This window comes from Oncorhynchus nerka, linkage group LG13, assembly GCF_034236695.1.
Source record: "Oncorhynchus nerka isolate Pitt River linkage group LG13, Oner_Uvic_2.0, whole genome shotgun sequence".
NCBI classification, from domain to species: domain Eukaryota; kingdom Metazoa; phylum Chordata; class Actinopteri; order Salmoniformes; family Salmonidae; genus Oncorhynchus; species Oncorhynchus nerka.
The window spans coordinates 67464857-67481132 of record NC_088408.1 but is presented as its reverse complement, the minus strand read 5'-3'; the positions used below and the strand labels follow the sequence as shown (position 1 = coordinate 67481132).

General features: G+C 42.8%; 1 protein-coding gene across 11 annotated transcripts in view; it reads left to right on the top strand.

Moving 5' to 3' along the window:
- Nucleotides 1-16276, top strand: part of LOC115139960 (nuclear receptor corepressor 2) — a 129386-nt gene that overhangs the window by 67103 nt on the left and 46007 nt on the right. For 8 of the 11 annotated variants that reach the window (XM_065026605.1, XM_065026607.1, XM_065026604.1 and 5 more), the window contains exons 6-11: nt 2575-2691; nt 8155-8211; nt 9638-9690; nt 14334-14400; nt 15443-15615; nt 15852-15948. In XM_065026605.1, coding sequence (XP_064882677.1) covers nt 2575-2691; nt 8155-8211; nt 9638-9690; nt 14334-14400; nt 15443-15615; nt 15852-15948 — 564 coding nt within the window. The remainder of the gene's footprint in view (nt 1-2574; nt 2692-8154; nt 8212-9637; nt 9691-14333; nt 14401-15442; nt 15616-15851; nt 15949-16276) is intronic. The other 3 variants (XM_065026612.1, XM_065026606.1, XM_065026603.1) reach the window with 1 other exon arrangement.

Genomic DNA, 16276 nt, shown 5'->3' with positions numbered 1-16276 from the left:
ACATAATGGATCAGTTCAATGGACGCTGGCATGACCACTGTGCCATTGCTTTGACTATGTTCTGGCAATTGTTACATAGGAACTTAACTGGGAGGAAAGATGTTTAAGTTTTTACATTTGTATCACAAGCAATTTTTGTGCAATTCATGATGACATTTGCAATAGTAGGCCCTTTTTAGAACTATACATTCTTTCAGTAAGACACTGATCTGTGAACCGTACATGATACAGTAACATATAGGTGTTCATATACTCCTTAGTGTTCTCTCAAAAAGGAAGTATGTCTGGATTCTGAAATTCACATTTTCACATTCGTAAAAAATATTAATATCTCAGCTAACCTTTTTGGTTTTTGCTTATTTAAAAATATATATATCTTACTCTACAAACATGTCAAATTTCCAGAGTGGACTCTGTGGTACCTAAAAATGGACACTATAAGCCATTAACCAATCATAGCCCTCCTTTACAATTGCAAGTTCAGCAAGTAACCAGCAGAGGGAGTTCTCTTTGAATCCATTTTCCCATTCACCGTGTTGGTGGTACTGATAAAATTTATCATACCTTCAGAATTAGCAGAGAGACAATTTGGGAAATTTGATTTACATGTAGAATATATTGTTCCAAACGATATGTCTCAACATGAACAAAATAAAAAAGGGTCATTTTGAGATATTAATATTTTGTTATGTTTAATAAATGAATGTGATTCGGAGCACACTATAAGGAGTATAATTACACCAAGATGTTATCTGTATCATGTACGGTTCACAGATCATAGGCTCATACTGGAAGCGTATAGGTCTAAAAAGGGCCTAAAATGGCCTCTGTCATCACGATTTTCTCAAATGGTTTGTGATTCAAATGTAAAAAAGCATTTAAAAATGCCTTCCTTCCAATGAAGTTTCTATGTGAGAATTGCCAGAACATTCTGAGATACCAAAAATATGTTATGCTCCCGCTGGTGTGGAATCGCCCCCAAATGCTTTGTCTCCTCAGTACTACTCTCACTCTCTTCTCTGGCATGGGGCCGGCCCTGGCTTTGTTTACTCCATGTTGTGGTAATCAGAATTAGAATACTGTAAGTTAATAGGATCTCTGTGGTGGTAAGTTAACTCCCCTGGGTCCAGTTAATCAGAGGGTTAACACTAGAACCGATGGGCCTTTCAGCCTATAAGTACCCGCTAGAGAATGTTGTCGGGCATCCCCTTGAGCATACACATCAGATTCATAGCAACCCACAAGGCACCAACGCGTAATAAATTGGACATAAACAATTGTAAAGGATGAATTGCATGACGAAATCAGCTGTTCGTGGGTATATGTTCATGAAAAGATATTAAGACGTGTCATTTGTTTGGATAGAGCCAGGGATCTGTTTTGTATTATTCTACAAAGGCTTACCGCAACATGTATAGCCTATTTCGTTTCCCTTCCAATAAAAACATTAGTGTAATACATCTGATCAATTGTATTTATAGATTTGACTAGTAAAAGAGTTTATAGTAAGTAATACAGTCCAGTTACAGCTTCTCACAGGCTCAGGCATAGGAGGCAGAGGCTCAAAGTCAACGTCAGAATCAGATGAAGTCCCCACATTTGATCGTTCAAATTCAATCACCTTCCTCATATGCTCATCATTCAGTCCCATTTAAATTCAACTGGGAAGTCACGTCTCAATGGTCAGTTTTGGGTTTCTGTCGCCCATTCATCCGTTGACGTCATTCATTCAGTGAGGAAAGCAGCGTATTAGCGCCTGGGTACCGAGGCCCTACGGCAGATTTTGTCTTGGCACCTTAAGGGCTTAATCGTTGTAAAAATAAAAAAAACTACAAACAACAACAGGTTAACAGCCTCTAAATACATTTCTGTTTGTGATTTGTACAATTCTGACAACTGAGCAATGTACCAATATGTAGGAAAAGTCAGGGATGGAGGACGTAGCTTTTTTGTTGTTGTTGCAGATTGTTAATAAAACCAAAATCAAACGTCAGTGGCCGTTGTCCTATTTGGTATTCATAAGGATCCCCACTAGCAGCTGCAAAAGCATCAGCTACTCTTCCTGTGGTCCACGTGAAACATGACACGTAGTACAGAACATTATTAGTCATGGACTGAAATGCGTAGATTTAAAGTGGCACACAGTCTACATATCAGTACATACACACAATATCTAGGTCTAATACATAGTACAGTGAAAATTACAATACAAGATATATAAAATGGCTGCGTCTTTTCACAGTCCCCTTTGTGCGGTAAGGTGTTTTTTAAAACTGGATGTTCAAGTGTTAAGCTATTTACAGTTAATAGGACAGTTAGGCACATCACTGCTGGAGATGAGGAGCAAGAGGGGGAGGAGCTACACACTGCTTGAGTAACCTGTCTCCACGGAAACAGAGGAGCACAAAAGTGCTGCAGGATCGGGCCTTTTGCCTTTGTTCATGGCTTGTGATGATAACCTTTTATCTGTCATCTTTCTCTTGCATGTTCTTCTCCCCCAATCTGATTTAAAGGGACATCTTGTCTGCACACTTTGTTCACCAGTAAGTGTGTGTGTGTGTGTGTGACCTGTAGCAACAGCTGGAGGAGGAGGCAGCAAAGCCCCAGGAGCCGGAGCGGTCCATGATCTCCCCTCCGCCCAGCGAGGCCAAGCACCGTAGCCTGGTGCAGATTATCTACGACGAAAACAGGGTCAGTACCATCGTACAAACACACACACTTACTGCTTTCTCTCTGTGTAATTATCTGCATCTCAATCAGTGCTTGGGGCTGGAATTGCTGTAATCAGTGCTAATAACCTCACTGTTGGCTAGTGTTAGAATACACGTAGCAAGCTCTCCCCTGTGTCACATTGAGTACGTTTACATGCACACTAATAATTCGATAATCAACTGATTATGGCAATAGTCGCGTAAACACTTCTCTCTGCTCATCTTGATCAGCCTAAGGTCAAAATCGACATAGGCATAAACCGATTAAAATAGCTGTTTTTCTGAGAAATCTTTAGAATCATTAGTACATGTAAACAGCTTAATCGGCGTTCTGTCTGTGTTTTTGATCTGCGCATATACCGTAGCGGAAGCCTCCCTCTTATGCGTGTGGGAAGTGAATTCTGACAGTATGCTTCTTAGAAATAGGTTTCACATACAAACTTTATATGTCCCAACTCCGAATCCAATTAGGCTTCACAAAAATAACACGGTTATTTTACATGACATTTATCGAATGTTTATTTTTATCGGGGATTTCCTGCACAAGTCCCATCAGGTCGCCTGATTTCAGATGTGTCCATGTAAACAGGATTATTAGGGAAAGTGATCTTCTTGCGAAGCATCTAAACATTTTAAACTAACTATTCAATGAATCTGACTATCCACAATCTAATTGTGTGCACGTAACCAACCATCATCATTATGGCCTTTAGTTGTTGGCGGGATGATGATCTAAGATAATGAGCAAAACCATTACTAAAACTCACTCATTTTGAATGAATGTTGCTGTCTGACTGAAATTGTGTTATTTGATTTTATCTGGTCTTTTTGGGGCCACAGAAAGGGGTTGAGATTGAGACGGAAGCTGTGGAGGAAGTAGAGTGGGGAGCATCTGGATGAAGTGTAGAGGAAGTCTCTGACAGCTCTTTGATGATGAAACACTACGATGATAGACTGTCACTTCGCTTCTCCCTTGAAAAATAGGAATCCTGCTGTTTGAGAACCTAATTAATAATTTGAAGGGCACATGGAAGGTTTTTTTTTGTTGAGTTTTGCTATGACCATGATTGATATTCTGTGAAGAGATAAAACTCTGAGCTCTGTCATTGCTGTTACTTGGCTCGACAGTACTGTCAAATGCCACTGTCAATAGAGAGGTGGAAAGGCTGTATTAGAAGGTATTCATTCATTAGCCTCCCAGTCTTATTGAAATACAAGGCAAAGTCCTCCTGTCTGATGGTGTAGTCTGCCAAAGGTCAGCATCATTTAGCAGGTGAACCATTTTCTCTTTTTTTGTCTTTAATTTTAAAATTGTCTGAATGTAAGAATGTCATACAGGTTTACGTCTACCAATGTAGTAGTTTGTTTTGATGAGTAGGATATTATGTAGTAGTAGTTAAAGCATTCATTTCCAATACTCTTAGTCCACCTAGTGGTGAGCACTGCTCCATGCACACACAAAACTGTATAAAAATGATTGTGTTGATTGCAATAGTATATCGTTGTACGGGGTCTTGTCCCACTCATCGTACAGACTCCAGATGGTCCCCTGTATGTCCTGCAGCATACCACCCTGCATCCCACTGCTGGCTTGCTTCTGAAACTAAGCAGGGTTGGTCTTGGTCAGTCTCTAGATGGGAGACCAGATGCTGTTGGAAGTGGTGTTGGAGGACCAGTAAGGGGCAGTCTTTCCTCTGGTCTAAAAAACATATCCCAATGCCCCAGAGCAGTGATTGGGGACATTGCCCTGTGTAGGGTGCCGTCTTTCGGGTGGGACGTTAAACAGGTGTCCTGACTCTCTGTGGTCACGAAAAGACCCCATGGCACTTATCGTAAGAGTAGGGGTTTTAACCCCGGTGTCCTGGCTAAATTCCCAATCTGGCCTTCATACCATCATGGCCACCTAATCATCCCCAGCTTACAATTGGCTCATTCATCCCCCTCCTCTTCACTGTAAATATTCCCCAGGTCATTGCTGTAATTGAGAATGTGTTCTCAGTCAACTTACCTGGTAAAATAAGGGTTAAAAAAAGTACTAATAATGTCCTGTATGTGTAAGGGCCAGGATGGTCTTTATTTGACTCATTATCTACCCTGATGCCTAGTCACTTTACCCTGGCTTCATGTACATTATCTACCTCAAATACCTTATTATTATCTTTCCTGATGCCTAGTCACTTTACCCTGCCTTCATGTACATTATCTACCTCAAATACCTTATTATTATCTTTCCTGATGCCTAGTCACTTTACCCTGCCTTCATGTACATTATCTACCTCAACTATCTTATCATTATCTTTCCTGATTCTAGTCACTTTACCCTGCCTTCATGTACATTATCTTTCCTGATGCCTAGTCGCTTTACCCTGCCTTCATGTACATTATCTTTCCTGATGCCTAGTCGCTTTACCCCGCCTTCATGTACATTATCTTTCCTGATGCCTAGTCGCTTTACCCTGCCTTCATGTACATTATCTTTCCTGATGCCTAGTCACTTTACCCTGCCTTCATGTACATTATCTACCTCAAATACCTTATTATTATCTTTCCTGATGCCTAGTCACTTTACCCTGCCTTCATGTACATTATCTACCTCAACTATCTTATCATTATCTTTCCTGATTCTAGTCACTTTACCCTGCCTTCATGTACATTATCTTTCCTGATGCCTAGTCGCTTTACCCTGCCTTCATGTACATTATCTTTCCTGATGCCTAGTCGCTTTACCCCGCCTTCATGTACATTATCTTTCCTGATGCCTAGTCGCTTTACCCTGCCTTCATGTACATTATCTTTCCTGATGCCTAGTCGCTTTACCCCGCCTTCATGTACATTATCTTTCCTGATGCCTAGTCGCTTTACCCTGCCTTCATGTACATTATCTTTCCTGATGCCTAGTCGCTTTACCCTGCCTTCATGTACATTATCTTTCCTGATGCCTAATCGCTTTACCCTGCCTTCATGTACATTATCTTTCCTGATGCCTAGTCACTTTACCCTGCCTTCATGTACATTATCTACCTCAAATGCGTCGTACCTCTACACCTTGATATGGTACTGGTACTCCTTGTATGTAGCTTCATTCTTGTGTATTGTATTCCTCATGTGTTAGTATTTTTTTAAATGCATTGTTGGGAAGGGATTGTATTTGGCGCATGTGACAAATAACATTTGATTTGATTCAGTGGCCATGTCAGAGTCTTCTAAAAGGTAAACTCTTATAAACTAGTTATCTTCTATTGTATACTAGAAAAGGTCATTATCTGATAGAGACCTGCTGAAGACAATAGTACTGTATACCTTTCACCCCAGAGCTAAATCATAATGGCATGATTGACTCCATGCCGCAAGAGCTTGCTGAGCACCCATGTGATGATCTCAAAGCCTGGAAGTGTGTGGATGACTCGTCCAATGTCCCTGACCTCTGGAACACTTTGCACCACCACACTGGCCCCACTCTCTCCCCAGACTATGTAAACAGAAATCGGACCGAATTATGTACGATTTGAGTTCTGTGTTCACCGAGATTACACCATTATATACACAGCCCTCTACAAGTCCCAGCCCAAAGTGATGGTGTGGCACTGTGACTGATGGTATGTTTGCAAATGCATTATGCAGGAAGGTGTATGTGAAGAAGGCAAGGTAACATGTCGTTTCTGGATATGTTCTCTCCTCGTTTGTGTACCTGCATGGGTGTTGGTGTTTGTCTTTGGTCCCTTGCCCTCCTCAGCCTTTGTATAGGGTACTCTAGTATTGTTGGAGGGGTGTGTGTTGGGGAGAGGTGTGTGTCGGGGAGGGGTGTGCGTGCGCTTGCGTGTTTGTGTGTGTTTCAGCACCTGGCTGTAATTACTTCAGCCTCAGTAGCAGTAGCACTATCATAGTCCCTTGTAACACACACACACGGTACAGAGAGCCCTCAAAGCACTGCGCCTTCATTCTGGTTGTGCCACTATTAAACCCTCTCGTTTTAATTTCGTATATATTATGATGTAACCAATATTTCCATTTTCTTTAGATGGAAAATGCTTCTTTGACTTCTGTTGGGGAAGAGCAGCGCAGTTAGTTTTCTGTTCAAGTGCCAGTGCTCCTGTCTAAGCACTAGGGGGCATGTTTGAAGTGGACTGGCCTCACTCACAATCACTGGTAATCTCATGTCAGATGTGATTGGTTGAGATGGATTTGAGGAGGAACTGTAGGATGTCAAAGCTCCATGTTGATCAACACGGTGTTGTCATTACCCCTCTTAATTTAGCTTACACCTTTATCCCCTTTGTTGCTGATGCCCTTAATCTGACATACAATTCATGGCAAATGTATAGGCTGCATTACAGGTCTTTATCAGTATAATGTGGTGGACATAAAGGGGACAGTCCTAATGAGGAAATGGCAACATGTAGAGACGGTTCCAGTTCTCCCTCTTCTCTCACTCAGGATTAAATCCTTGTTAATTTCTGTTCATTAAACAGTCCTTACAAAATACATATATTAGTCATCTGCAGAATGTTACAGCCTTCTTTTGGATGAGGAAGCTTCGGAAAGAAAGGAAGGAAGGAAGAAAAAAGTGCGACCATGGGGGGGCAGGGAGAGAGAGCGCACCAGAGAGAGGGCGACAGAGCCAGAGAGAGGGCGACAGAGCCAGAGAGAGGGGTCAGCAGATTGACGTTTGTCATGCATCTTGCCCTAGAGGAAGAACTGAGCAATTTCTGCTAGATGGTCTAGATGAAAACAAACATGTGATTTCTGGTTTTAATTTAAGGTTAGGGTTAGGCATTAGAGTTGGCAGTGTGTTTAGGGTTGGATAAATAATACGATTTTGTGGCTGTGCCAGCTAGTGACCACTCTGCAGAGCTGCCTCCAAAACAGCATTCAGGGACACTGCACACAGCACGTGACATGGCTAAATATAAATGTATAGAGCTCAGCTGAGTAGAGGTCATCTGTGATAGAGGTACAGAGATGGGGTTGTGCTTCTCTTCTTCACAATCACTGCCAACCAGCTCTGTTTTATCTCTTAAGCTTGTGTAGTGAAACCTCAACCTGAGCGCACTGCGAAGGACAGATCTTTGTCTCTGTTTTGTCAGATGTTCCTTATGGAGAAGCACAGCAGCCATGCAGTCTTGCACGCACTCTGTCCCAGTGTCTCACTCTTTCTCTTGCTCTTCCTCTCCCACTCTCCCTCACCTGCTTGCTCTCGCTCTACCTCTCTCTGTCCCTCAGTGTGTGCTCGGGGAGGTGAGTAATCTTTTCTCCGGTAGGAGAAGAGCGAGGGAGCGGATCGAGTTTTTGCCTTGTGTTAAAAGCTCTAAAAATAGTTGCTGCACACAGTGCCCATCCAAACGTCATTCATTGAGTGAGCTAGCTGCTGCGTTGCCTTGGTGATGGGAGACGTGAGGCTTTGTAGTTGATATGTGCTGAGTATGTTTGTGTGTTCTCTCCTCAGAAAAAGGCAGAGGAAGCTCACTGGATTCTGGAAGGACTGGGACCCCGAGTAGAACTGGTGAGCCTCTGCTGTTTTCTCACCTCTTAATGGTCATCTGAATAAAATATCTAGCAACTTGTATTATTTGACCACAGGGAGGAGGGACAAGTAGCAGGGGAGGAGGGTTAGAGGGAGGAGAAAGAAAGAGGGGGAGGAGTTTGTCGGAATTGAAAGATGGCCATGTGTAGCAGGGGGTGTAGGGAGCAGGTCCTGGAGACAGGCCGAGGTGGGTTTCGTTCTTCTGTTCAGGGATGAGAGCGAGATGGACGGGCAGAACGATGGCGCTGTCTGTCTCTGATGGCTAGGAGCCAGACACGGCCAGTGTTTCATAAATGAGCTGCTGCTGTCTGGAAGAGAGGATCTTACTGACAGTACTGTATATTATCAGTGGGAGTCAGACATCATACTTGCTCTTTTATAAGCCGATTTGGGTTTGACAATAGTACCTAATGTTCGCTTTCGAAGAGTTTTGTCGTGAGCAACTGAAAATATAGTGGAGAACAACAAGTTCAGATTCAAATGTTTGACCCATGGGAAGGTGTTTGTAGTTCATTGGTTTAAACGACTTTTAATCCCCCTTGTGCCGTGAAATAAAAATATGTTTTGTTTGTTTTGTGGCCAAACTTATACAAATTGTATACAAAGATGGTCTCCTTCGCTTATGAGTCGGTTCTCACTCTGTACAGTCCAGTCTCTTGAGAGGGGCTGAATTAGGGTGTCGTGTCCTCGTTGTGCCCACTGCTTGTCGTTGTCAGCTTGGCACAGCATTAACAGTTATATACTATCATGGAGCAAAGTGCTTTGTTTCACTCTGTCTCATAGACATAGATTTATATGGGCTTTTGATTGAATGAATAATAGATTCAGTAATAATTGAATGTAATGGTTCAGTTGGTTGAGTTATTGATGGTGCACCAGGGTTTTCCCCAGGAATTTTTAAGAAGGTGGTGCTGCTGAGTACGCCGGGGGAGGTCCGGGGGGGGTCTGGAGGGAGGTCCGGACGGGGGTAAACTCAACATATCTTCCCCTTTTGTTAACACCTGTAACTGCCATTTTCAGCAATCTAGAGCAGAACATTGCTTTAAATGATAACAAATAACTTACATTCTTTCATTCTTCGGGGAGAACCGTGCACACAATGTGAGCCAAAACTTTTTGACAGACCTTTCTCGGTTAGGTTGATAAAACATGCATGAATTCATAACATTTGTCTTATGTCTGACTCTGTTCAGCATCTTGTAGGGAGAATGTAATGGGTAAATTGTGTTGCTGCATTTAGCGTAGTAACTTTGCAGTGACACCAGACCGTGTGCAGGGAAGTCGTGTGGAAGTTGTAAACCGTATGTTTAACCCTCTAGAGTTGATGTTCCTTGCTGCTGTGAAACAGGATTCTCACCTCTGGCAGCATCACCTAACTGTTCCATCGGTTTCTTCTCTCTCCCAGCCTCTGTACAACCAGCCCTCCGATACCAAGCAGTACCATGAGAACATCAAAATGTAAGTTAGCCCGCCCTCTGGGGAAAGGGACTGGGTTTATGTTAGTGTGTGTGTGCGTGTCTATGTCATCTGTCACTGTAGGCTCAGTGTGATTGCTATGGTCCTAAATGCCATCACTGCGCCCCTCGTGCCCCAGAGATTCCCATCCCAACAAACGGCCACAGAGAGTGAATCACATGGTGTCAACCACGTGTATGGAGTCTTTATAGCCGTGATAATGTGCTGAAACAATTCTTTAACCGCGCGGTCTGTGACAACCCGTTGAGATCATGTTTCTGCGGAAAGGACTTTATGCAGAGTCATAAAATGAAAATCCTTCACTTAAGTTGAACTTATAAATGTAATGCAGAAAGTGCAAATGGGTTAAGTAAAATGTCCCGGTTGAGCTCTGAGTTGTCAGTGGAGAGTGAGTTAGATGGTATGCCACCTGACCTCTTACCCTCACTGCCACTCTGTCTCCGCTCTGTTTGATCCTTGCACTGTTTGATCAGTATTATTGCCTCAAAGCAATTAGCAGAAAGTGTGTGTGTGTGTGTGTGTGTGTGTGTGTGTGTGTGTGTGTGTGTGTGTGTTATTAAATACCGCAGTATAGATTTGATCCACCACAATTGACTTCTTTGTGCCCCTAACCGGTTTGATAACCTTGGCACCTGTCCCTGGTAAGAAAGATGAGTACCTTGGATTCATGGACACCACCTCTACATTTCTCAGGAATACAGTACACGCTTAGTGTTGGACAAAAGAAACTTTAGAAACGGACCAGAGCAGCTAATCTCTCTCTCCACCATCTGGTGTCCGGAGCACAATGCCATGTCTGTCCTTATACGACTTAATCTCTCAGCCCTGGTCAGCCAGAGACGGCGTAAGTAGGGGTTGCGGGGCGCAGCCCCCCCCAGTTTGCGCACCTTTTGAAGTTCAGATGGGAACAGGAATAGTAACTGAAGTCTGGACACTGACTGTAGGCCTCACATGTAGCCTGTCATAATATCCATTCCAAGACGAACTGAGATACAAGTACTATCAGAAACATGTTGGATTGTTTTCACAGTCCTTTTCACCAGTCAAACCAGACATTTTGCACAGGAAATGTCCCCGGTCATTCACAAACCGTCCACGCTCCGCAAGAGAAGCAGAAATTAAAGAGAGAACTTTACAAATGTAAAATCGATTGTTGATTATGCATTAATTTTATTAATTTATTATTATATTCTGGTGAGCAATGCTATTTAATTTTCTGCAGCATGACAGAAGAGGCTACCTATCTAATTAATATTTTTCTGATTCCAATACCTAATTTTTTACTGAAAAATATGTAAATGAGGCATAAAAAAAGATCAACACAGTTAATGACAAGATAATTCCAGACTGTGCCGTTGTTGTGCTTATTTATGATATAATAGTCACGTTTTCATTAAATAATCTTATTATGGCAAAAACAATTATGCTTAGTTAATTCAATTTGACTTATTTTTCAAGATATTGATATAGCCTAGCTGATAAAAAGACACGGTTTTGATTTGTAAAGTTCAAATAGAATATAGTCTTGCGCATGATAGTCTTGCACTTCACAATGCTTCATCAATGTTAAATATCTTAATATTCGATTTAATCATACACTGGGTGTACAAAACATTAAGGCCACCTGCTCTTTGACTTAGACTGACCAGGTGAATCCAGGTGAACGCCATGATCCCTTATTGATGTCACCTGTTAAATCCACTTCAATCAGTGTAGATGAAGGGGAGGAGACGGGTTAAAGAAGGATTTTTAAGCCTTGACAATGAGACATGGATTGAGTATGTATGCCATTCAGAGGGTGAATGGGCAAGACAAAAGATTTAAGTGCCTTTGTTGAACGTGGTATGGTGGTAGGAGCCAGGCGCAACTGTGGGAAGCATTGGTGTCAACATGGGCCAGCATCCCTGTGAAACGCTTTCGAAACCTTGTAGAGTCCGTGCCCTGAAAAACGGAGGCTGTTCTGAGGGTACAAGGGTGGTGCAAGGAAGGTGTTCTTAATGTTTTGTACACTCAGAGTATATTGTCCAATTAACACATATGGAATAATGTAGTAACCAAAATAGTGTTAAACAAATCAAATATATTTTAAATTTGAGATTCTTCAAAGTAGCCACCCTTTACTTTTATGCCAAGTGTGTGCAAAGCTGTCATCATCTCAACCAGCTTCGCGAGGAATGCTTTTCCAACAGTCTTGAAGGAGTTGCCACATATGCTGAGCACTTGTTGGCTGCTTTTCGGTCACTCTGCGGTCAAACTCGTCCCAAACTATAATGCCTGAATGTGTGTTTTGGGTCATTGTCTTGTTGAAAAACAAATGATAGTCCCACTAAGCGCAAACCAGATGGGATGGCGTTTCACTGCAGAATGCTGTGGTAGCCATGCTGGTTAAGTGTGCCTTGAATTCTAAATAAATCACACAGTGTCATAAGCAAAGCACCATTACTCCTCCTCCTCCATGCTTCTTGGTGGGAACCACATATGCAGAGATCATCCGTTCACCTACTCTGCGTCTCACAAAGACACGGAGGTTGGAACCAAAAGTCTCACATTTGGAATCATCAGTCCAAAGGACAGATTTTCACCGGTCTAATGACCATTGCTCGTGTTTCTTGGCAAAGCAAGTTTCTTCTTCATATTGGTGTCCTTTAGTAGTGGTTTCTTTGCAGAAATGTATCCATGAAGGCCTGATTCACACAGTCTCCTCTGAACAGTTGATGTTGAGATGTGTCTGTTACTTGAACTCTGAAGTACTTATTTGGGCTTCAATTTCTGAGCCTGGCGGTCCTCATGAGAGCCAGTTTCATCATAATGCTTGATGGTTTTTGCGACTACACTTGAAGAAACTTTCAAAGTCCTTGAAATGTCCCATATTGACTGACCTTCATATCTTCTTAAAGTAATGATGGACTGTCGTTTCTCTTTGCTTGTTTGAGCTGTTCTTGCCATAATATGGACTTGGTCTTTTACCAAATAGGGCTATCTTCTTTAGAGCAGCCCTACCATGTCACAACACAACTGATTCACTCAAAACGCATTAAGAAGGAAAGAAATCCATAAATTAACTTTTAAGAAGGCACACCTGTTTATTGAAATGCATTCCAGGTGACTACCTCATGAAGCTGGTTGAGAGAATGCCACGGGTGTTTATTTTGCAAAGTTTGTTTTGATTTAACACTTTTTACTACATGATTCCATATGTTATTTCATAGTTTTTATGTCTTCACTGTTATTCGACAGTGTGGAAAATATAAAAAATTAAGAAAACCCTCGGAATTAAGTAAATTCTAAACTTTTGTGTAAATTCTAAGTCTAAACTTTTGATTGGTACTGTACGTGTCTGAGTGTGTGGGAGAGGGAATCAGGGAGTTTAAATGTTTGTTTATATAGGAACATGTTTCGATGAAGAGATCACCGTGTCGTCTTAGGATATCTTTAGACTGCTTCTGTGCTGTTTTCTTCTGCCCCCCCCACACACACACGCACACACACACACACAGGCATGTGATGTGACTGTGGCATCCAAGCTGGCCGTCTAGTATGGACAAGTACGCCTCCAAACCACCCCAGTTCCCAACTCATTACATTCAGTTTTACATGAAAGGTATTTTGGTTTCCACAACAGCATAAATATCTCAGACTCACAGGTCAGCTCACATGTTAGTGGTGTGGGCAGAGTGTGGCACGCATGGAAATTTGGTGAAGTCACAGCTCGGAGGTGTGAAGAATAACCTTCCAGCCCCCAGACAGTAGCCATCCCCCTCCAAACTCAAACCACACACACACACACACTGCTTCTCCCCTGTCCACCTAACATCTTATTACTCAGTATAGAACTCTGCCTGTGTGTGTTTTTGTCCGTCTTGTATTTGACCTAGTATCTCTGCCTGTGTCTATGCACACGGAGTGATTGTGTGTGTGTGAATCAACGTTCATATGGGTCTCAGTATGTGTTTATTTGAATGAGTTTAGATGTTTGTTTATATAGAAACACGTGTAGATGGCAGTGTCTTTGTTGTGATGTGGTCACCGTGTCCACTTACAGAATCTTTAGACGGCCTCTGTGCTGTTTTCTGCTTAACATGCGTGCGCGCGCACTAGTACAGCCTTACTTAATTCCTGCTGTCTGTCTGTCCTTGCCTGTGGCCTGGATCCTAGCTGATGTGACTCACGGTGAATTAGATGGCACGTGACCTTACAACTGACAGGAATAAAAACGTCATCTTTCACCGAAGGCCGAGAGCAGCTGCCTAAGCAGATTACTGCCCTGACCTTTATTTGAAGAACTCTGGCTGGTTCGCCATTCCCGGGCCGGGCCAGACAAACTTTAAAAGTCTGGCTCCTCTTTCTGCCCCCCGAAACGATTTGGTGTTTATCGATCTAGGGACCGGATTGTGTGCCTGTCTGTGTGGGGGTTGTAATAAAGGTCATACCTGGACAGCAGGACGTGTAAGCTACTCTTTACGGGATAGAAATACATATTTTTATTTTTCCCAAACTGCCAAAAAATGTCATTCAAATCATTCTGTTGGTTTTCCTCTGTTTCCTTCTATCAATCTTCTGTCTTACTGTCCCTTTCATTTATCTTTCCTATGTATCCCTCTTTCTCCTTTCTTCACCCTTCACAGAAACCAGGCGATGAGGAAGAAGCTCATTCTTTACTTCAAGAGGAGAAACCATGCTCGTAAGCAGTGGGTGAGTACAGAACCGCTTCTCTGCTGGGACTGCTCTATGACCGATGACTAGATGTTAACTGGGCCAAGGAGCTCCTTGAAGTGTGTCCATGATCCACAGACTAAAGGGAAAGGAGCTCTGGGCCCTTGTGCCTGTTCTTTAATAACACTGTAGCAGTAGCTACTCCTATGAAGTGTTAGACCACAGCTACTACGGTAAAAAAAACGGAATAAAGGAGATGTCTCGCTGTGATTCAGCTCTCCCAGGACTTTCTTTTTCTCGGTCACATCAAGTCTGCTTCCTGTCTGGTGGTGGTAGATGGTACAGAGATGGTAGATGCTACAGGAGATGCACCACTGCTCGCTCGCTCTGCCCGTGTGTCAGTGATTGAGCAGGACCAAGGCAGTGGGCGGTGCTAAAAATAACCCTGCCATCGATCGTCCAGGCTCTAATGTCAGAGTTAGGCAGACATCCTCAATCACCCACCCTGACAGAAAATCTTTACCACAAATCAATTACTTTTCCTGTGGAATATATTTCCACAGGGATACATTATGTGTAATAACCATGTTTCATCTCAGAAAAATGACATCCTCAACAATGCAGGAGAATTGGGAATAATTTAATAGTTGCACAGTTAACACTAACCCTAAATGCAGAAACCATATCTAAACTGTAATTTATAGAGAGGCACACCTACCGCCCCATAGTGCTATTTGCCGGCCCATGTGCTGCAGGGTCATATATCCACCAGTCATGGTGTGTAGTGTAAGTAGAGGTTCCAGGCCAGCGCCAGGCTGGAGAGGGGAGCGCAGGCTGGAAAAGACATGGGCAGCTATTTTAAGAGGCCTCAGAGGGCTGTGTCTCCTCCAGGGTTAATGGTCTGCTTTACAGCCTGCCCTGTCGAGCAGCTGGGAAAACATGGAGCTCTGTTCTGGTCATGACTCAAGGTTAGACTCAGTCCCTGCAGAAGCACAGCACAGCACATCATGGCACAAAAAGGGACACTATTTGTATTTTGGAGGAGTTGGTTGTATCGAGTTATTTATTTTTTTCCCTTCAGGAACAGAAGTTCTGCCAGCGCTATGACCAGTTGATGGAGGCCTGGGAGAAGAAGGTGGAGCGCATTGAGAACAACCCCCGGCGCCGGGCCAAGGAGAGCAAGGTGCGCGAGTACTACGAGAAACAGTTCCCTGAGATCCGCAAGCAGAGGGAGCTGCAGGAGCGCATGCAGAGGTGAGTCAAGGCCTGGGGCCTCCTGCTCCTTCATATACTAGATTGGGAGTCTAGTTTACTGCATTTGTCAAAACATTAGATGGAGTGATTCCAATCAGTTAAAGAGTCTGATTACGTTGAGTTGTTACTTGGTTACAGTATAGAGGGAAGTGTGTGTGAATGATGTCAAGGAGGAGGATATCCGCTCCTGTACATGCAGTGTGTTGACATGTCCTCTGTGTTCCCCCGGTGGGGAGTAGCCGGGTGGGGCAGCGTGGAGGGGGATTGGCCTCGTCTTCAGCCCGCAGTGAACACGAGGTCTCTGAGATCATCGACGGCATATCAGAGCAAGAGGTGAGCTCTTCCAAATCAAATCAAGCATTATTTCTACAGCACATTTCAGACATAGAATGCAACACAATGTGCTTCACAGGAGAAAACAAATAAAAACAATTAAATGGTTTACTGCACAACAAACATAAGAGGATGAAAAACAAAAAAATAACAATAAAAAACTGAACGACTAAAAAGCACCCGAAAAGCAAAGCTAAAAGAAAATATTGTTTATTTTTTAAAGGTGTCTTTTAAATATGTCCACAGTTTTGCCCCCACAGCATTGGGGTGCACAATCGTGGATTGATTTAAAAAACAGTTGAAGAATCTTAAAATGAATTGTAAAACT